The 22,346-nt window shown below is 33.7% G+C and overlaps 3 protein-coding genes across 7 annotated transcripts; 1 reads left to right on the top strand and 2 right to left on the bottom strand.

The window, feature by feature from the left end:
- Nucleotides 1-303: 303 nt before the first annotated feature.
- Nucleotides 304-1,893, top strand: LOC148604197 (uncharacterized). Its single transcript, XM_088548391.1, has one exon. The coding sequence runs from the start codon at nucleotides 525-527 to the stop codon at nucleotides 1,245-1,247; it is 723 nt and encodes a 240-aa protein (XP_088404517.1). The 5' UTR covers nucleotides 304-524; the 3' UTR covers nucleotides 1,248-1,893.
- Nucleotides 1,894-5,231: 3,338 nt separating this feature from the next.
- On the bottom strand, nucleotides 5,232-12,406 carry LOC148604196 (protein THEM6-like). Of its 4 annotated transcripts, XR_015915856.1 has the most exons (4): nucleotides 10,911-12,406; nucleotides 9,950-10,161; nucleotides 9,334-9,598; nucleotides 7,454-7,591 (listed from the first exon to the last, which is right to left on the bottom strand). XR_015915856.1 is itself a non-coding variant. In XM_088548394.1 (3 exons), exons 1-3 carry the CDS (start codon nucleotides 11,044-11,046, stop codon nucleotides 7,370-7,372), a joined length of 570 nt encoding a protein of 189 aa, XP_088404520.1. In that variant the 5' UTR covers nucleotides 11,047-12,406; the 3' UTR covers nucleotides 5,232-7,369. The 4 variants fall into 4 exon arrangements, 3 of the variants coding, with proteins under 3 accessions (XP_088404520.1, XP_088404522.1, XP_088404523.1); XM_088548394.1 differs by lacking the exon at nucleotides 9,334-9,598 and having other exon boundaries at nucleotides 5,232-7,591; XM_088548396.1 differs by lacking the exons at nucleotides 9,334-9,598; nucleotides 10,911-12,406 and adding an exon at nucleotides 10,732-10,854 and having other exon boundaries at nucleotides 5,232-7,591.
- Nucleotides 12,407-12,520: 114 nt separating this feature from the next.
- LOC148604195 (protein THEM6-like) lies at nucleotides 12,521-22,006 on the bottom strand. 2 transcript variants are annotated; one of them, XM_088548393.1, is made up of 3 exons: nucleotides 21,954-22,006; nucleotides 17,296-17,507; nucleotides 12,521-14,598 (listed from the first exon to the last, which is right to left on the bottom strand). In XM_088548393.1, exons 2-3 carry the CDS (start codon nucleotides 17,476-17,478, stop codon nucleotides 14,377-14,379), a joined length of 405 nt encoding a protein of 134 aa, XP_088404519.1. In that variant the 5' UTR covers nucleotides 17,479-17,507; nucleotides 21,954-22,006; the 3' UTR covers nucleotides 12,521-14,376. The 2 variants fall into 2 exon arrangements, with proteins under 2 accessions (XP_088404519.1, XP_088404518.1); XM_088548392.1 differs by lacking the exon at nucleotides 21,954-22,006 and adding an exon at nucleotides 21,756-21,932.
- Between the last annotated feature and the right edge of the window lie 340 nt (nucleotides 22,007-22,346).

Below are 22,346 nucleotides of genomic sequence, written 5' to 3'. Positions count from 1 at the left end.
ATGAGGTCGGAATAATATACCAGACTCGGGAAGCAATTCATTTTTTTCGACAAAAAGTAGATGTACATTTGTACTGTTATCTTAATAGGAGTTGCAACAACGAAAATGTTTACTTTTGTGAAAATCTCTTGCTCATTTAAATACTTATTCAGCTAAAGAGTAAGAATGCTTTCATGCATGTAAAGCCAGGGTAACTTTGGTTAACTCTGTACTGCAGTACTTTGTCTAATTTATTTCATTCAATAACAAATCAGTTATAAATAAATGAAGATTCATTTGTAATAAATCCAAGTATGTGTTCATATGAATACTAAGTGTTGTTTTAACCCGGTCGTCGAACAGTTTTTGTATATTATTTTCAAGGAGTTTGTCATTTCGATTCTTTGTATTTCTTGGCAAGGGGGAAGTGATTCGAACAGTTAAAGTCCAAATATTTATCACGAGATTTTAATTAATTTATTTCTATACAATAAGCAACATTTTTGAATAACTTACGGTATAGATATGTCAGACAATCTACTAGAATGTACTGCAAACAACACAAAGACGAAGAATACACGTTTGTTTGTAGTGACTGTGGTGATTTATTGTGCGATGAATGCATTTGTGGAAAGAATCATTCCAGCCATGAAGTAAATTCAATGAAAATGTTCCTCAAGGAAGTGGATCTTAAAGATTTAACAAAGTTAAGTAAAAACGTTGATGGCATTCGTATCAAATCCCAAATCGAAGAAGGTACAGAGAGTCGTTATGCAAAAGTCGTTACCAGCACCGAAGAAAGAACAACAAAGTTAAAGGTGGATATTGATAAAATAAAAAAGAAAAAACTCGAGGACTGTGAAAAAATGCAACTAAAAAATTCGACTGTAATTAATGATTTTATGTCTCTCGTGGATTTATCAAAGAAAATCAACAACCTTCAAACAACAGGGGGGAGAACTCAATATGTTGAAGTTGCAAATGCTTTATTGTGTTACCGGAAAGCCATGGATTCCGATGATGAATTTGAAATGGATTCGTCAATCTTTTTGCCAACATTTACAGAGGGAAACATTCAGAAAACGCGTTTAGAAAAAATGTTTGGAAAACTAGATTTTGAGGAAGAGGAGCTAGACTCTTTGTTTACATATAGTGACGATAGTAGCGTTGTAAGCAGCGATGACAGTAGCGCTGTAAGTAGCAATGATAGTAGCGATGAAAACAGCGATAGTTCTAAAAGCAACGAAGACGAAAAGAGCTCTGAATAATTAGGCGATGGACTTCGATTTCTAGTATTTGCTATTGATAAACAAACTAGTGACACTAAAAGGAACATTCCTTTTATGTACTTATATCTAGGAAACCAAGCAACATGGGGTATTAATAACGGAATATATAAGTCGTACAATTATGGAGACATGATGAATATTACGATAATTTTAAAGAGACAATTGTACTCTCGATTCAAACCGTTTTCGTGTCTAAAAGGAATATTGTATCTTGTCCAACTTGACACGCGGGTTTACTTTCTTAAGCGTTCCCTCATTCTACCCGCTTTTTTTATCTTTCTATAGCTGTCTCTGTTCTCTCGTTCAAGATCTGTTTTCATCCATGACATCCGCGTTAATTTTCCTTCTTCTTCCTCCCAACACTCTTCTTGAAAGATGTTATGAAGCTTTCTTTGGCAATATTCCATTTGTCCTCATAGAGTATGTTATTTACTCTACCATCAATAATGTTAGTCATAAACGTTAGTAACGTGTGTTGTCCGGAATCTTACTGGGATGATTCGTTCAGTAACCGGTCCCATCCTAATGATGACATTGTGGTATTTGGTGTCATCATAATCCCCACAGCTTTTGTATGATCTGACTTTTGTTTCCAGAGTAAATGATGGTTTTGCCTGTTGATAACTGTGTGTCCTGTTTTTTTTTTGTTTTTTTTTTCGTCCACCTCGTCTCAAGTTGATAATTCTTCATCTCTTAAGCTAAGTTAGCATTCTTTCCTTGTTTGTGCATTGTTCGCGAGTTGAATGATCCAACTTTAATTGACTTCCGTGTCGAAAGGATACATCCAGCAACCCAGTATTCTCTCAGCTCCTTGACTTTCGGTCACAACTTCAATTTTGTTAATTGCTTAGTTGTAACTTATATTGTTTTCATGATAATGTTGCTAGCCCTACGCACAAACCTGAGCACGGAGGCTAGGCAGTTTTTCTTTAGGGGTGTCCATGCCTTAGACGATAGCTTCAGCTAACGAGTTCCGTCTGTGAGAACCAGTCATGTTCTAAATCAGTTGGTCTGCACTCTGAACTAGTGAGGTCTTTGCTAGTCCAAGATCTCCTACATATTTAGGCAGAGGTCGTAAGATTTCTGTTGACATACATTGCCTCGTTAGGGATGTGAGAGTCCTAGTAGTGTAGAGGCTGTAGAGGAAATGTGCTGGCAAAGAGTCTGCATTTGGCGCATATTACTACCCGTGAGCAAGTCTCTAAGTGACCAATGATTGCAGACAAGGGGCGAATCCAAGATTTTGAAGTTATGTGTCGTACATAGAATTGAGGGCCGAGCGAAGCGAGTAAGGGAAATCTTGTGGTTAGAATTTATGAAACATTAAAACTTCATGGTTAAGATTGAAATATATAATTTCCACAGTTTTAGGGGGCATAAGCCGGGTTCACCACCTATATAAATCCGCGCCTAGAATATATTGACAAACAAATAATGCTGGGTAAAGCAGGTTAAAAATTCGATTTGAATATTTGTCAAATTTTGCGTCGAGGTGCAAACATAAAGAAATTAGAAACAAATCTGGTTCAATATTTTTTGAGCTACAGATTATTCATGAAGTATGTAACATCCACCACAAAAAGTGACGAAAATGGCTAGGTTCAACAAGTGAGCATTGTTGGAAAAATTTTGTCGAATTTCTCTATAATCCGGAGATATGTACTACGCAAACTGTAAATGACATTTCCTGACCAGGTAAAGAATGAATGTTAATCAGGAAATGGCGAACACAAACTGATATGAAAGCAAACAAATAATTATGAAATAACACGGATATTGATAAAATATATTGTTTTCAAATGGTACATGTATTTTTATTATTGATACGACTATTGTATTATTTTCTTAAGATGAAATGTAAGAGTATAAGCCACAAGCTTAAGAAAAATAAAATGAAATATAACTGTGAAAGAATAAAACTATAGTTACCTCTATTACGTTTTGTGAATAATTTCTAACAATCAGTATGGTTCATATACGTTATAAGGAAGAATTACTTAAATTTACGATACATACTGAACTGGACTGTACGTACTTTTTGGTAATCTTGCCGCAGTAGTACTTTATAAATGGGCTTGTAGCTAAAAACGATGGAAACATGTACTTACTCGTCACATAACTTTTAAACGAGATCTTCTTTTAGCATTATAACCTAATTATTATCAGCTTATTGCTTGGTTTTCTTTTCTTCTTTTTTTCGTTTTGTTTTGGCAGTGTTGTTTTTGGCTTTTTTAATCTGAAGTTGTTTGTAATGTTAGTCATTAAACAAAAAAGTAATGCACATGCTACTAGTAAAGGCTGTGTCAATGGTACATGTAGTTGTAACAGAAAATTACACAGCTTATTGAGTTATATCAAAAGGGATTGAAAGCATATCACAAGCTTAGAAATGATTTTTTTATCTTTAAATCCTTCAATAAAAGCTTCTATTAAAGGTTTTTGATCATACCATCAAACCAATTCTTCTATATGGTGCCGAGATATGGGGATATTTTAACTCATACAAAACTAGACTTAAAAAGGAAGTTTTACCACTCGATGATATATACCAGACTTATGTGTGAAAAACTTCATGTAAACTTTTCAAAATTCATTTTGGTGTTCATAAAAGGTCAACAAATTTAGCAGTATTGTCAGAACTAGGTCGCTTTCCACTCCACTTTGATATTATCAAATCGATGATAAAATATTGGTATAGACCAGAAAATTTACAGTCGGACTTTCCATTGCTTCAACAGGCCTATGCAGAATCTTAAAATTTGTTTAGACAAAATAAACCCTCATGGTATAGATCAATAAAATACATTATGAACTTTGTTCAGGATATAAAAGATAGTCTAACAAACATGACTCAATTCTCATTCGAACGAATCTCTAAACTGATCCTTTCTCGGCACTATAGAGAGACATGGGTAAGAAATTTGAAAAAGAACAGTGAAGGCAAACTTAATGTATATGCTAAAATTAAAAAACAATTTTGGGCTAGAGAAATACTTATCTCAAGTAAATTTGGAGCAAAGGAGAAACATTACAAAGCTGCGCATCTCATCTCATAGACTAGAGATAGAAATAGGGCGTTATCATGGTATTCCTAGACAAAATAGATTATGTCGTAGGTGCGGCTCAGGAGAAGTAGACGATGAAGTACATATTCTTTTTTCATGCTCATCAAATAAAAAAGAGAGAGATATACTATATGAGTTAATAATATCTACATGTCCACATTTTATTAACCACAGTGATGACAACAAATTGATATGGATCTTAAATTGTGAAAACTCTATTATTTTATCTGGTTTAAGTGATCTTGTTATATCAAGTGGTGTTTAAATTATAATTTTTCTTTTTTCTTTTTGTATATGTTATTTATTATTATTATTATTATTATTATTATTATTTTTATCTATCATTAATATCTATCTTCCCATATCTTTTTCTGCTTATTTTGTAATATGTAATATAAGAATTTTGGGTAATTAAAAGCCCAGTATATGCAAATTTGATCCTTAATTTTCATACAAGCCTAGAGCACCATCCCTTGGTGTCCTTTGTCTTGAAGCAACGCAGAAGACTTGCTTCTCTGCACTGGGCACAAGGAGGCTTCTAGTGAGAATTATGTCCACTGCATTTATTTATTTATTTATTTATTTATTTATTTTTAATGCATTATTATCACTATTGCAAATAGATATGCCCTTAAGTGAATATACATTTACATTCTTTATTCATATAATAATTTGATGATCATAATTATAATTTCCATTATCATAATCCAATTTTTTAAATGAAACTGAGGTGTGCCAGTATGATACCTAAACACTATGTGCTGATTACTATGATGTATTACTCATAATGCAAGTAAAATCTAAAAAAATGTGACAATTATTTAGTTTGTAAATTAACTGACATTATATGTTATTATATATGTTAAATCAAAATTGTTGTATGTAAAAAAAAAATGTATTGTAATCATGCCCTTTATGGGCCCTTTATTGGTGAATAAACAGTTATATTCTATAGAAAGTGGGCTGAGATAACCCCCGTACATCCCACCCCAACTCATCAACCAAAATATGATTTTCAGGTACCATTAGACCTCCCATCTGTCGCCAAAAAAAAGCTGAAGCATTTTTGTATTTTTGGCTACTTTGTATACCTCGTTGGTGCAAAAATCATTTTTTAAAAGTTTTTTTGATTCTACGAACTTCTTCTTGCTACAGAATGAAGTACACTGATATATGTATTTACCATCATATAGCCCAGTATCTCAGCTTTACAATGGTGCCAAGAAAGTAGCAGTAACACTTCGGGTTTTGCGATAAAATTGAAAAAAATGTACCCCTACCCCGCCGAAAAATCGCTTAAACTGACATATTTTTCAATGTCAAAACCCCTAGAGTATTAATGGTTCAGTAAAAAATGGCTTATTTGGTATTTCCTGTTTAGTATTATCACAATTTATACTTCTGGGTTCTTTTGATGAATTTTGGCGATTTTCGTAATCAGAATTTATCCAAAATTTTAGTGGGTATGGAGTACCATTCTTTCGTCTACATGGCTTGGAATACGTTAAAGTATGCTTTGCCTTAGCTCATTAGAAAGCTTAGAAGCTACATAGATGTGTCTGTATATGCAAAAGCTTGTTCGAAGTAGGGTACTTGAAAAAAATGCAAATTACCAATGAAATGGAAGAAATATGAAAATCCAAAAATTTCCCTTTTTAAGAAAAACTCATTATTGTCATATTGAAACTGAAAATAACTCGCCTGAAATGAGACGATATGTTGAATACTCCGATTATTAAAACAGTAGTACCCAACATGTCTATTGTACATCGTTTATATGCCAAAAATTAACATTTTAGTTAATGTTGAGGCATTTTTTATCATAGGTAGGGGTGGCAATTTTCCACCTATCTTGACCTGGAATGTTCAAATATTTATTACCTGGGCTCAACCTGAAGCTAAGACACTATATTAATGTACCGTATCACACAAAAGCTTATTTAAACTACGATTGTCTGAAATAAAAAGACAATATCGGGTGATATTGAAGAAAATTCTGAAACTCTGAAAAATCCCATTTTTCAGATTTTATAGTAATTGTCACGCCAAAAGGAAAATCTAAGCGCCTGAATTGATCCGATATGTTGGGTACATCATTATCTTAATTATAAATGTCTAAAATATGAGTTTTACAATGTCAGTATGCTGTGAATGAGGATTCTGTTTGATACTGAGACCAGTTTTCTAGGGGTAGGGTTAGTATTTTTAACATTTTTGGAAAATCCTTTTTAGAAAATTAGTTTTTCGTGGTTTATTTATGTAGAAAATTAAATTATCTATCGAATGATATCAAATATGAGACGTTGTAGTAAAGCAATAACTTATAGAGTCGAATTTTTGTGACTTTTGACCGAAAAATCGAAAATCCCATTTTGAGCTTTTTTTTGGGGGGGATAAATTTTGACTACGAAAATCGCCAAAATTCATCAAAAGAACCCCAGAAGTATAAATTGTGATAATACTAAACAGAAAATACCAAATACGCCACTTCTAACTGAAACATTAATACTCTAGGGGTTTTGACATTGAAAAATGTCAATTTAAGCGATTTTTCGGCGGGGTAGGGGTATATTTTTTTCGTTTTACTGCTAAACCCCAAGTGTTACTGCAAGTTTATTGGTACCACTGTAAAGCTGTGAAATTGGGCTATACGATGATACCTAAATGTGTTTAGTTTGTTCACACATGCTATTCCAGGAAGGCTTATTTTGATTGAGTCATACAAATCTTGGCTTTTTGACCCAGTGGGGTACAAATGTTTGCTTATACTAAAAAAGAATTCGAGAATAATCTTTGGCGACAAATTGATTCGGCAATGGGAGGTATAAAGGTACCTAAAAATCGCCATGAAGTTGATGAGTGGGGGTGTGCACGGTGGACCCTCCCAGCCCATGGACTACTAAGATTGATTTAGACTATGGATGCTTAAAAAAAATGATGCAACTTCTTTTTCAAGGATTTCCACAAAATTAATGTAACATTTTAACTTGTAAATGTTAAGAATTGAAAGAGCCGTATCATACACACAATAAATCCTCATTTTCTTAACGTTTCACTGGATAACCGCCAGGACTCTAGCAAACACTTTAACTCGTCCGTCATTTCTGGTTGTTCCTGAATGCCTAACTTTTCTACCACTTTGGCCGGTGAGACACCTATTAGTGTCTGTTTTACTATGTTAACAGCACATATAAAGTTGTCTTTTGTTCTGATGACCTGTTGTTCTACATAGAATGCTCTATCATCCCAGTACAATAACTAAAATTAAAAATATATAGATTTTATATAATATATAACATAGATATATATTTTAAGCATTTTATCATAGAAAAAGGAACAGGTGTAGTGAAACACAACATATGCACCATAATATAACCTTTATAACAAATATAGTAAATATAACACAGAGATCTCCAAAATGGTCTTTAAAAAGAGGGAACATACCTTAAAGTAAACTCTGAAAGGCCCCGACCACAGAAGAAATAAAATCCATGGTAACAGAACAAGAACACTTCTTCAAAATAAACTAAAAAGTCGAATGACGACACGAAAACACACTAAAGACCAACATCTCCTGATTGTGGACAGGCGCATTTCTCGTGAAGTTCTCCTAGTTTTATAAGGCCTTTAATAGAAACAGAACTGTATGAATTTCATTCTTCAAATCTTGTTTTTGACAGCTGTAGATTTATTCTAAAATATGTTGTTCACATTTTTATTGTTAATGTTATATAGAAGTAATAAAACATTTTTCCTAAGTTTGACTTGTGCTTGTGTGTATAATAAAAAAAGATGCATTTAGTAATGTTTCAGTGCGGAGTTAAGTATATCAATAAAACTATGAATGAAAACATTTTATTAAGGAATGTCATAGATAGTGACTTTATCTGAACTTTAACCGTCTGCCTTTAATATAAAATCAAAAATAAACTGAAATAACAACTAAACACACCATAAAATTCACTCAGTAATATATATATCCAGTCCTCATTGATGGAATATCTCAAAATACAACAGAACGAATCCTTACTCCAGCAGTGCTAGAGGTTGTCTGACAAGCTATTTTCTGACGGTGCCATCCTAACCACTAGCATCCGACAAGTTGAAAGCCTCCGCAAATGTGAATAAGCTAAACATGTGTTTCAAAATATTTTGTCTTTTATTTATATAAAAGAAGTTTAACCCACTGGAAACCGAGCGATAAAAACCTTAATTTTTTGTTAAATACCTAAAAAACATTTGTAATAAAGACAGTCATCAAAGTGACCAACCATTTTGAATTAGGTCATTTTCGACAAAACGAACTAAAAGTTGATAAAGGCAATTCGTTGGTTAATTCAATAATTTAGTTTCGCAAAGTCAAATCCGTAATTATATTAACCGGATGTACCCATTCAAAATGCTAAAAATCAAATATAAAGTTCATTTAAACTGCTTTTACGAAGGATTTCCAAGATTGCTGGATTTTCTCATCAGGTAGGTTATTTGTTTTTCTTCAGTTTAGTCACCTTCTAACGTGTTAGGGTAAAGAAACTGTATAAAATGTTTCAATGGTAAATATTTTTACTATAATTCAGCCGATTTCAAAGAACGTCGTAACGAGCGGTAAGCAATATGGCGCTCGGAAGTAAGAGGTTAGGATATGGAGAAACGGAATTCCAACCTCTTCCATTGTAGGAGTAAACGAATCCTATACATTATTACAATGAAAATCCTGCACAGTTTCTATGTGGCAATTGCCCTTAGACGATATGTTAAGAATTTTTTTTATGAGTAAAAGTTACAAATGTCACTAAAAACTTTGGCCTTTCCTTAGCATTTCGTACATTAGACTATGATCAACTATCGTATCATACACTAAAATATATCAATCAAAAATTGAATCCATAGATATATTGAATATTACCATGAACCATATTCAATTAATTGTGCAACTTAAGTTTTCAAATTGCATGATGATTGTTATAAGCCTTTCATTTTCCTCACTCATACAAAATTACTTTAATTTTAGGCTGAGGTACATGTCTCCGTAAGTTGATGTATATGCCCTTGTAAATTGATGTATGTGTCTCCGTAAGTTGATGTATATGCCCTTGTAAATTGATGTATATGTCTCTAAGTTGAGGTAAATGTCCCTGTATGTTGAAATGTATGTCTTTGTAAGTTGTGACATATCTCTGTGAGTTGATGTATATTCCCCTGTAAGTTGATATGTATGTCCTTATATATTGAGGTATATGTCTCTGTAAGTTGAGGTAGATGTCTCTGTAAGAAGAGGTATATGTTTCTGTAAGTTGAGGTGTAAGTCTCTGTAAGTTGAGGTTTATGTCTCTGTAAGTTGAGGTTTGTCTGTTAGTATAGGTATATGTCTTTGCAAGTTGAGGTATAAGTCTGTTAGTTGAGGATTATGTCACTGTAAGTTGAGGTAGATGTCTCTGTAAGAAGAGGTATATGTTTCTGTAAGTTGAGGTGTATGTCTCTGTAAGAAGAGGTATATGTCTTTGCAAGTTGAGGTATAAGTCTGTTAGTTGAGGTATATTTCTCTGTAAGTTAAAGTATATGTCACTGTAAGTTGAGATACATGTCTCCGTTATGATTACACACTATTAAACTTACTCTAGTTTTGATTTTATAAATGTTAAACAGCTCTATAGACCGACGGTAACGGATGTTATTCCCAGAATTAGACATACTCCCTCCTAAGCTCTTCAGGACATCCCATGTTTTATTCTGTATCCAGAACTTAAATCTCCCAAAATCACACTCTCGGAGATATCTAGCGTTGTTCATATGAAACATAAAGTCTAGGTCTGTGGTTAAACAAATCCCTGAAAAAGTAAAGGATCCTTGAAAGTATGGAACGTAAACAACGTAAGCATGACTGTTATTCATATTGTAGACCCTTTTGTTCAATTTCCTCATGAATATTGTGCAAATAAAATGTATACATGAAAATGATAGATCAGTCCTTTTCATTTTCAGAATATTGGAACACGGCTTGTAAAAAAATTCTTGCAACGTAATACGAAATTGAAGGATCAGTATTTCAGTACCTGCAGTCTTATCCAAAAAATGAAAGATCATGATTATTGACAGTTAATGTGTTTACTCCATTTTCCCACAGGGAGGGGGTTACAGGTAGAGGGTATGGATGTGCGGCCTGGAATTTTTTTACAAGCAATGTTCCAATATTCTGAAAATGAAAAGGACTGATCTATCATTTTCATGTATACATTTTATTTGCACAATATTCATGAGCAAATTGAACAAAAGGGTCTACCATATGAATAACAGTCATGCTTAGCTTAGCCTTTCATATAATAAGTATGTGCAAGCTGAAAATGTTTGTGAATATATTAAGATTCAATAAAATCTCTTGGAATACTCCAACCACTGACATTGAAGTGGACCGTGAAGATGATCATTATCCATTGACAGTACAATTTATTTACACGGTACACAGAATGTTCCAACCTAATATTTCAAAATCCAGATACATAATTGCCAGTGATAAATTTCCATACACCGGTTTGTGAGATAAAGTTACCTCCCATGCGACTTCAAATAAAGCACTTACCGTAAATAATGCTGTCTTCAAATAATGATTTAGTCTTGTTGAATGAAAATATTGAACATGAAATAAAAAACCGTAAAAAATACCAAACGTCTAAGCACATAAAACAGAGACACAAAAGTACTAAAATAAACCACATGATTACGTTGGTGACACCTTCTACCAACTAAAATTGCAACCTATATCAAAATACCGGCCGGAAAAAGAAGATTATGATTTAGATTGCATTCGATAAACAACCTTCATATCTAGACTTTTCGAACAATTTTACATGTATCAGTTTTTTGCAGTTGTGTAGTTGACCAAAAATGATGGACACTTTTGATTTCATGCCATTAAAGACAAACCGCTCAGAATCCCAAAAAGAGACCCTGCTGAGAAAATAAATACATTAATGAACTCATCTGTACTATCCCATTACCAAAGAAAATAACTGTCTGTAGGGGCAGACCAGAACGTTTTGGGGGTATTTCTGGGCATGATTTTAAGACACCAGATGAAGATCCTATAATTTCATATATCTGGTTGATGATTTGTTTTACATCACGGTCCTTCCTATGCCCAAGAACCTCTGGAGAAATTAATCAAAATCCTGCATTTTCGCGGGACTTAGTTTAAATAATAATTCACGAATAAATCTTATTTTTCGTATGACTATAGAGTTAAATTTTGAACACAAATCTAAGAAAAGAAAATTAATTACCAACAGATTAAATAAATCAGTAGAATCAGTGGAAATTTGATTTGTCTAGGTGATGAAGCTTGATATAGATACCAACAAATTGAAATATTGAAATGTAATTACGTAGGAGTCGCGTGATTCAGACAGCTGGGAGCCCAGATTACTAAATGCATTTTCAGTTCTACATTTGTAACTTTCGCCTTCTTCCAAAAACATAGCCGTCATCACGTTTCCATCCATTAATTTGTATTGAAGGCAACATGTCCCCCCTTCCAAAAGAAACAATTAAAAAATCGTGTGATAACTCATATCAATAACTTACTCAATATTTCTGTATAATTTTTTCATGCAGCTTTTTTGTGTTCTTTTGGCTGTATAGTTATAATCTAGAGTTGTTAAGACTAGTGGAGGGAGTACCATTGTATAGTTATAATCTATAGTTGTTAAGACTAGTGGAGGGAGTACCAGAGTACCAGCGATAGTTATAATCTAGAGTAGTTAAGACTAGTGGAGGGCGTACCATTGTATAGTTATAAGCTAGAGTTGTTAAGACTGGTTGAGGGCTTGTTAAGACTGGTGGAGGGCGTACCATTGTATAGTTATAATCTAGAGTTGTTAAGACTAGTGGAGGGAGTACCAGCGATAGTTATAATCTAGAGTTGTTAAGATTAGTGGAGGGAGTACCATTGTATAGTTATAATCTAGAGTTGTTAAGACTAGTGGAGGGAGTACCATTGTATAGTTATAATCTAGAGTTGTTAAGACTAGTGGAGGGAGTACCATTGTATAGTTATAATCTAGAGTTGTTAAGACTAGGGGAGGGAGTACCATTGTATAGTTATAACAGAAAACCATCTAAGGACTGATTAAACCAACATGGATGCCATAAAAACAAAGTTGCTACTTCTTTGTCAATGTATTGAATAAGGTCAATTTAACATTTTAATTTGTAAAAATATGCTGCAATGTTTATCATCTGAATATCCGTATTACATGTACTGACTAATTGAAAAAAATTAAATTAGAATGCAAGTGAGCTAATAACTCGAACTGAAAATATCGTTCACTATCATAATAAATCATACAAAAGACTAATCAATATAAAAAGCCACTTCAAAAATTATACCAATAAACTTCATTACATGAACTTAGTTACAATGAACAAACCAACTGCTTTAACAAAACCAATTTCTAATAATTATAACTCAAACAAAAATCGTACTAAAGAAACATTGTCTATCTTCCTATCTATCTATCTATCTATCTATCTATTATAGACTTTCATGATAAACATTAAGATGAATTGTTTCATACAAAACGTATCAGGGTTCCAAATCTGTCAATCTTTGTGCCTGATGAACTTGGCTGGTTTCATATCATCTTTCTCAAATTATGCCTTCAGTAAAATTTCGACAAATCAGATCGCTTGAGATCTCACATTGAGACATTTTTTTTTATGAAACTGGGCCCCGATCTGAATACAAGTGACAAAATAATAAAGCCAAACTAAGAGATTTTGTTGCATTCACTAAATATTTATACCTGATAACCCCTAGAAATAACCATCAAAGTGTGTAAAATTCGCATTTTTAAGATAATGAAAGGACAAATTTTGTTGAAATGCACAATGGAAATATGACGGGAAAATTGAAACAGCTTTTCAGTTCTTTCATATTGAATATATTTGAGGCAAAAAAGACCAAATTGAAAATTATGATGTGCCAGCCATTGCCAGGTTCTTACACAGAATGGTACTTAAATCATACAGTGGCATGAAACACAAACTGTAACGAAGGCAAACAAATAATATGAGTAAGACACAGCCTACAATCGAGTATCGCACTTTAACATTTTTCTTACGTTTGTAAAATCATGGAAAAAACAGAATATGTAAACGGTTGTCTTTTAAAAAAAATAGTTCAGCGTCTCGAGTTCAGCGTACAGGATCTAGATACTGTAAATAATTCTGTTTTAATTTTTTCCTTTGCTTTTGAATTGCATATTTTAATTTTAAACAAATTTAAAGACTTCTTCCATTTTGAATTCACTTCCCTGACCCATTTCTGTGGCCATGTCTGATACCTTAATCCGATTTAACTGAATGTCTATCGTTAGCCTCGCATACGATGCTCCGCATAAAAACACGAATACTAAAAAAATATATTATGTATAAACTGGTATATGATTTTTCATACGACTATTGTATTTTTTTCATTAGATAAAATGCAAAAGAGTATAAGCCTGAAGTGTAGGCTTTAAACGAAATATAACTGTGAAAGAATAAAACTGTAGTATCCTCAATCACGTGTCCTCAATAGACCCTTTTGGGCTAAGTGTGGGATTGTCGATGAGTATGCTTAGAACATGCTCAATATACATAATTCTTTTGTTCTATCCAAGCCCTACCTCGCGGAACTGTATATTGAACAAGCTCGTCAACTTACCACAAAAGGGTCTATGACGTATTGTTTTGTGAATAATTTATAATAATGGTGATATAACGACACATATTGAACTGGACTTTACATGTCTTCTTGTAATCCTGATCCAGTAGTACTTTTGAAATGGGTGCATAGCTAAAAGCGACGGAAACATGAGTTGTTCTTGTTCTTCCGAGGTGTCTATTATTAAAACTTTTAAATAGGAATACTTTGTGCAAGAGGATTTATGAAATTATACGCAGATTAGTATCAACTTATTGCCTTGACAATGTCTTCTTTCAATCTAAGAATGCTGCAATGTTAATGATTTAAATACCCGTATTACATATACAGACTAATTCAGTTCTCATTTTCTTAATGTTTCACTGGATAACCGCCAGGACTCTAGCAAACACTTTAACTCGTCCGTCATTTCTGGTTGATTCTGAATGCCTAATTTTTCTACCACTTTGGCTGGAGAGACACCTATAAGTGTCTGTTTTACTATGTTAACAGCACATATAAAGTTGTCTTTTGTTCTGATGACATGTTGTTCTACATAGAATGCTCTATCATCCCAGTACAATAACTAAAATTAAATAAAGCAGAGCATTAAGAAAATACATTGCTTACTCCTTGAAACGGAAGTATTTTATCAAAGAACAAATCCTATGTATTCATGATCACCAATATGTTGTAAATCAAATACATATCCTGCTCAGTTTGTATGTGGTAATTGCCGTCAGGTCTTGAAATACAACGACATGCTAATATTTAGTTTGTTGATGAGTAAAAACTTAAATCTTGAAAGTTTAACATAAAATATTACTTCAGCATCTCAATACCATGTCATACATTCGACTTTAAACAACTACCATTTGGTTCCTCCGCAGACCTAATTACCGCTTCCTGTATATATATATATATATAGAAAGGTCTGAAAAATTCCCAACGCTGTTAGAACTGTCAAATTTGCGATGCAAATTTTAAGTCGTTCCCACCATGGGATTCGAACTCGTACCGCTGTGACATCTATGGCAACACCGCCTGCACTAAGTCCAGCGCCCTAAACCACTCGGCCAGCTAGGCTATATAAAAATATAGCTTTCGCTGGCCGAGTCATTCCTCCTCGTAGGATTAATCTAGGGCTGTAACTTAGTACACGATGTATGGTAGTATGGGACAGTTCATTTTAGATGTTATTATGTAGGATAGAGGATCAAAATAATGATGCATGTCACAACAAATCAATGTTATACAAACGTATATATATAAGAAATTTTCCTTTCCAATTAGAGTGCTCGCGTGTAAAACAAGAGGCTCTCGAAGAGCCCGAATCGCTCACCTGACAAACCGTGCCCTATACACTAAGTAAGTACATAAAGGTACACGGATCATTATTTGTTACCATGTTCGACAAAAAATATTGAAAAAGAGCATGTATTGATAAAATGTTTTAAATTCAACTAAGTACCTTAGGCACTGTACAATGTTTGAAATGCCTTGAATGTATTTTGACAGAGGCGTAGCTGCCTATACGCAAATATGCAGTTGCGTACTTTCGGAAAAGTAACAAAAGTACAAACACACATTTTAAAGATGAAATAAAGGTTTTATGCAAAGACAAATCCTTTTTAATACATAATGATACTCCAATATACACCATAAAGTAATTCGCGATATCAAAACCATCAATTCCGGAAATTTTGTACTTTTCCGTATACATACGTTTACGTTTTATCACATATGCATACCATGAATGTGGTACAGGCTCTGAAAAACAGGTTCCAAAATCGTTAAAATTCAGGAGTTTCCTTCAGGGCTTTGCCTTGCCGGACTCACTGGAAGCCTTGAGCAACCCCCCCCCCCCCACGACCCCTCGCCGTAATTTTGCGTACAACTAAAACAGGCCTAGCTACGCCCCTGATTTTGAGAACCTCTGGAAATGATTGGGCAGGGGTCCCCCTATGCTTTATTATTCCATCAGGTCTGAGGGGGCATTACCTCGGTATACATTTGCATAAAATGAAGTTAAATCATGGCTAACCGACATATTCATTATCACCATTCTACTCAGGAGACCATATTTACAATAAAAAAACAAATATTGTTGAAATTAAAGCAAGTATAAAAATTAACGAGAAAATGGCCACCCAGAAAAAAACTTTTCATCACCATCCAACATAAAATACAATGTTTTCTAAAGAAACAAAAAACAAATCATCGGAATCCGTTAAACTAGTGAAAATGGTAGCAAAATTGCACAGTATATATCTGCAAGTTATATGGTTCTCTGTAATTTGAGGTTTTTGTCACTGTAAGTTGAGGTATATGTGTCTGTAAGTTAAAGTATGTCTCTGTAAGTTGGGATACATGTCTCTGTAAGTTGAGGTGTATGTCTCTGTAAGTTAAAGTATATGTCTGTAAGTTGAAGGATATGTCTTTGTTAGTTGAGGTATATGTCTCTGTTAGTTGAGGTTTATGTGTATGTAAGTTGAAGTATATGTCTCTGTGCGTTGATGTGTATGTCTCTGTAAGTAAAAGTATGGGTCTATGTAAGTTGAGGTGTATGTCTCTGTAAGTTAAAGTATATGTCTGTCTGTCAGTTTAGGAATACGTCTTTGTTAGTTGAGGTATATGTCTCTGTAAGTTGAGGTTTATGTGTCTTTAAGTTAAAGTATATGTCTCTGTTAGTTGAGGTGTATATCCCTGTATGATGAGGTATATGTCTCTGTAAGTTGAGGTATATGTCTATGTAAGTTGAGGTATGATTGTGTCGCTGTAAGTTGAGGTACATGTATGTGTATCTGTAAGTTGAGGTATATGTCTCTGTAAATTGGGTATATGTCTCTGTTAGTTGAGGTTTATGTGTATGTAAGTTGAAGTATATGTCTCTGTGCGTTGTTGTGTATGTCTCTGTAAGTAAAAGTATGGGTCTATGTAAGTTGAGGTGTATGTCTCTGTAAGTTAAAGTATATGTCTGTCTGTCAGTTTAAGAATACGTCTTTGTTAGTTGAGGTATATGTCTCTGTAAGTTGAGGTTTATGTGTCTTTAATTTAAAGTATATGTATCTGTTAGTTGAGGTGTATATCCCTGTATGATGAGGTATATGTCTCTGTAAGTTGAGGTATATGTCTTTGTAAGTTGAGGTATGATTGTGTCGCTGTAAGTTGAGGTACATGTATGTGTATCTGTAAGTTGAGGTATATGTCTCTGTAAATTGGGTATATGTCTCTGTAAGTTGGCGTACATGTCTCTGTTACGATCACAAACGATTATACTTACTCTAGTTTTGATTTTATAAATGTTAAACAGCTCTATAGATCGACGGTAACGGATGTTATTCCCAGCATTAGACATACAACCTCCTAAACTCTCCAGGGCATCCCATGATCTATTCTGTATAAAGAACTTAAATCTCCCAAAATCACACTCTCTGAGGTATCTAGCGTTGTTCATATGAAACATAAAGTCTAGATCTGTGGTCAGACAAATCCCTGAAAAAGTGAAGTAAACTTGAAGCGTAACCACATTGAAACATCAGTATTTCATTACCCGGTCTTATCCAAAATATTGAAAGATCATGGTGTGAGAGCATAATTTGACTCGCAAGGTTATAATTTCGCCACAGTAGATCGAACTCAAGACTGCTCAGTGACAAACCAACTTGGCTAAAGTATTAAGTAGCAGTCTTTATAAAAATCAGACAGAAGGTGATTCATGCATGTCAAAAACCCACCGAATTCAGTTTTATTTCTTGTTCAGAAACAGTTACCGATCACATAACAAGTTTTGGAGAGATAAAAATTATATAGATTGTATATGAAATTGCCACTTTACAAGAGTTATTGTTCTTGATTTGGTTAGATTTGGTTGATTTTAGTGGAGATAAATGTATGATTTTCTAAAAAGTACAGATCTAAATACAGAACTGATTATCGCCATGTAAAAATATAGCACATGTAGAATGAAAAAGCATAATTTGATTGGTGGGTTTCTCTACACCAAGAATCACTTTACTATTGGCAGTGTCATAAATTTATGTGGACTGGTAGTTAATCCTTAACAGGCTACTTCAATCTCACTACCTAATACAACACAGAGATCACAGATGTGCGGTCTGGAACATTTTCACCAGCCTTGTTCCTGTATATAGAAAAATAAATAAAAACTTGTACATATCTAATGGACTGATGTAACATTTTCACGTATACTGTTCATATGCACAATTGAACAAAAGGATCTATATGTACCATATAAATAACGGTCATCTGAAATGCATAGGATTTCAAATAATAAGTAGACCCTCTTAGGACACCCCGGTTTTACCAAACAAGCTGAAAATGGTTTGTGTGGATTTTTTTATATATAGATAACAGTGATTTATCGAATGTTCTCCGTTTAAAAGAAAACTTCAATCAATGGTACGTCTCCCAACAAAACATCACAACAACAGTATCAATCTGCTGGTCACAAAATTGAAAAATGATGTTGAAAATAGCAATAAATTATGAAGAAAATCTATATAATAAACATAATAATCAATTATTAGAAGCGGTACAAGCTGCTCCAGTGGGGTAATATCTATTTTGCCAGATTTATTTTGGACTTGACTTGATTATGGATCGGATTTTGTTGTTACCCTTATTTGTTATCGTGAATTAGTTAACCAAAATTTAATCACTCGTGCCACAAACGCTTGAAGATTTAAGTACTTCTCGGTCTAAGAACTAGGCAAAATGTTTATAAGGTGAAGAAAAAAACGCAGATATTTTATTGCTTTATCCAGGTATTTATTCCCCATAACCTCCATAAATAACCATAAAAGTGTTTGTTAATTTACCTTCTGCGGCACTTGATTGCCTTTCCTCACAGCATGAAAAATATGTTATCGTCCCCGCGGACAAAGCATCAAACAACATTGTATTTGCCTTATTAAGGAATTGGCCATTGATAGTAACATTCCAGGTAATGCCACATACAAAAGTACTCCTTTTGACAATTTGATGAAAGATGAATTCCTCAACAACCATAAGACCGTCATGCCTTCTCTCAACATCGAAACAAAATGTGATGACCAGGATTGGGGCAATCGTAATCAGTCATCGTAATCAGCTGAAATCGATTACATTTTCTCAAGACATCATGTGTAATCTGTAATCATGTCTTTTTATGAGTAATTGTAATCGTAATGTTTTCGATTACAGCTGTCAAAAAGTGAGTAATTATGATTACAATATGATTACTAAGTATGTGATTACAACATGATTACTTATATTTCTTCTTAGTATGATTTTTGTGAATGAATATGTTGAAGATTACTACTCAATACGGAACAGTCATTAATCTTAACCTCAGGGACCTCTACATTAGGATGAGTTTTTAAGGTCATCCTGCTTTGAATTTTTCTTACTTCAACAATCATTACTTCATGAATAAAGATTACAATTGTACAATTAAAACATGGTGTTAAAGATCTTACTCAAACCTTTTTGGTCTTAATAAAAATAGACCAAACAACCCTCATGCAAATTTTATAGGATTCACTTTTCAAGATCTCAAGGAAATCATAAAACAGGTCACTATTTCATTTAAGAAAATAAAATCAGTTTTGTTCAGACATCTGTTCGGTGCACAATATCTGTCGTTTGGAAACATTTCATAATGTCCGATGAAACACCTGACAATGGGAATGTAAAAACAAAATACATGATGTGTCCAGACACCTACATTTCTGGCAATAGTTGAAGTACATTTAATTTTGCTACACATTTGAAGGTAAGCTTGAACTTTTTAAAAATTAAAATGTCTTTCTGATTAATCATAATATTTGTCGGTTCAAAGAGGAATATAACCTATGTCTTTCCATGTGTTTTCTATATTTTTTCTACATTGAATTGCATATAAAAATTTGTATTGTTGCACAATGTTGCTACATGATAAATCGAAATCTCGTTTAAAAGGACTTATTCGTATATATCTTTTGCTGATTCGAGAAATTATGTTTTTCTTGGTTACAAATCCACTTTATTTTAGAGCATTGCAGAAAGGTAAAGCATAGAAAAGCAGGTTTGCGACAAGCTTAATTTCCTCCTTGATAACATATCTTTCACATTTAGATTAATTATTTTTCAACAAGTTGGCATTCCAATGGACACGAACTGTGCACCTCTCCTGGCCGACTTGTTTTTATATTCATACGAGAATGAATTTCTTCAGAGTCCCGTAAAGAATGAAAATATAAAAGGTGCTAAATCCTTTAATTTCATATACAGATATATTGATGATATATTGTCCATAAACAAGCCTTCCTTTGGTAAATGGTTACCTTTAATATATTCACCAGAGCTCGAGATAAAGGAGACTACAGAAATAACTTGTTTAGTTTTTTTTTGTTTGTTTGTTTGTTTTGACATACATGTACATCTCTCTAATTCGACAACAGTGGTCATCTCAGCACTAAGATTTGTGATAAAAGAGACGGCTAAAGTTTAAAATTATAAATTTTCCTTACCTGTGTAGCAATATACCTTCGTCTCCTGCATATGGTGTTTATATTTCATAACTGATTCACTGCGCTAGAGCAAGTAGTAAATATGATTTAATTGAGCGGTAAAAGTACCTGCATAGCAGCCTCCAGAAACAAGGGTATGAGTAAACGCGTCTCAAAAGGTCTCTCACAAAACTGTTTTTCAAATATCAGTCATTGGTTAAAAAATACTAGTACTCAGTTTTCCTAAAACAACGGGTAATGATTGCCTTTTGTAAATCATTCTTTATGTTGATATGACCATTGATTTACCAATTGTGACACTATAGCATGCGCATGCAATTTAATCACCACCAGTATATTCATGTCGCAATAGAATGGTGAGGTTTTGAGCGCTGTAAAACCAAGATTTAACCCACCATTTCGTATGCCTGTCAAGCTCCTCAACGCAGCGACTGACGTTAGTTTCTTTTCTTACTTACCGCTGCAAACAGGTCTTTCGAAATTCTCAGGCGTTATTCAAATCATCTTGACAATCGGATAACGTCGCGTAATTTAACGAACACTTTTTACCACGCGACTTTTCAAGAATCTTGCATTTTCAGAGATGACTGGCTGTTGAGTGAATTTCGAAGGTAGACGCTGTTTGCAGCTTGAGAGCCTGTACCAAGTCAGGACCATTGCAGTACCAGCTCAAACTCCAAAGCATTCTGGAATGGCAAAAGTAGTGCCGGCATGGAAGAGACCAATGTTCCGGAGTTTGGTACCAGCTGTTCCGGTGGTGTAATCTATTCTGTCAGATTTGTTTTGGAAATGACTTGATTGTGGATCGTATTAGTGTTCGATTATTTTGTTGTTATCCTTATTTTAAGGAATTGATAGCTCAAATTTAGTTGAAATGCATTATGAAAAAATGGCAGGAATATTTTCCGTATTTAAGACACAGATGCTCCTGACCAGGATAACTTTAGACTTTCGGTTGTTTCCAAGATGTATTGAATATATTTGAGGAAAAAAAGACTATTAAATTATGAAAAATGATGTGCCACCCATTGCCTGGTTCTTACACAGAATGGTAGTTAACTCGTTCCACGATATGATCATTATCCATAGTCAATTTCCATTTACACAGTACACAGAATTTAACATCCGGATAAAAATTACATGTGATAAATTTCAATACACCGGAGTGCAAGATATACCTGGTCTGGTTCCATTGAATATACTAGCATTCGTGTTGAAATAAAGCACTTACCGTAAACAATGTTGTCTTCAAATAATGACTTTGTCTTGTTGAATGAACATATTAAAATTGAAATTAAAAACCGTAAAAAGTACCAAATGTCAAAGCACATAAAACAGAGACACATAAGAACTAAAATAATAAACCACATGATAACGATAGTGACCACCTACTTCCTACTGAAATTGCAACCTATATCGAAATACTGACCGGATAAAGTAGATTAATCATTGGCAATGTATACCTGTACACGTAGAAGTAGTGACCCGGAATGACCTATCATACCTGTCGCTAACTATGTTATTTCTGTGCTGTATATTCGTATATGATTTGCATAATTATATAATTTACAACACCACCTTGTGCTGCTGATCGGTACCTTCTTTCAGTGTACATGTGTTCTATGTGTGTTTTACTTGTATGAGAGCAGGAAGTCTACATTAAAAGATAAAATGATCTGTTAGCATTGAACTTTCTGTAATATAACTGAGAAACGCCTATAAAGTCTCCGAGTTGTTTAATTGAGAAACATTCGGGTCATCACGGTTACGAAGTCATCCGATTTTTGATGGAGCATATCGCAACCTCGCTTGAATTTTGTAG

This window comes from Perna viridis, chromosome 10 (genome assembly GCF_037379345.1).
Source record: "Perna viridis isolate PV_CMFRI_1.1 ecotype Kerala chromosome 10, ASM3737934v1, whole genome shotgun sequence".
Classification (NCBI taxonomy): Eukaryota; Metazoa; Mollusca; class Bivalvia; order Mytilida; family Mytilidae; genus Perna; species Perna viridis.
This window is presented reverse-complemented; position numbering and strand designations above follow the sequence as displayed.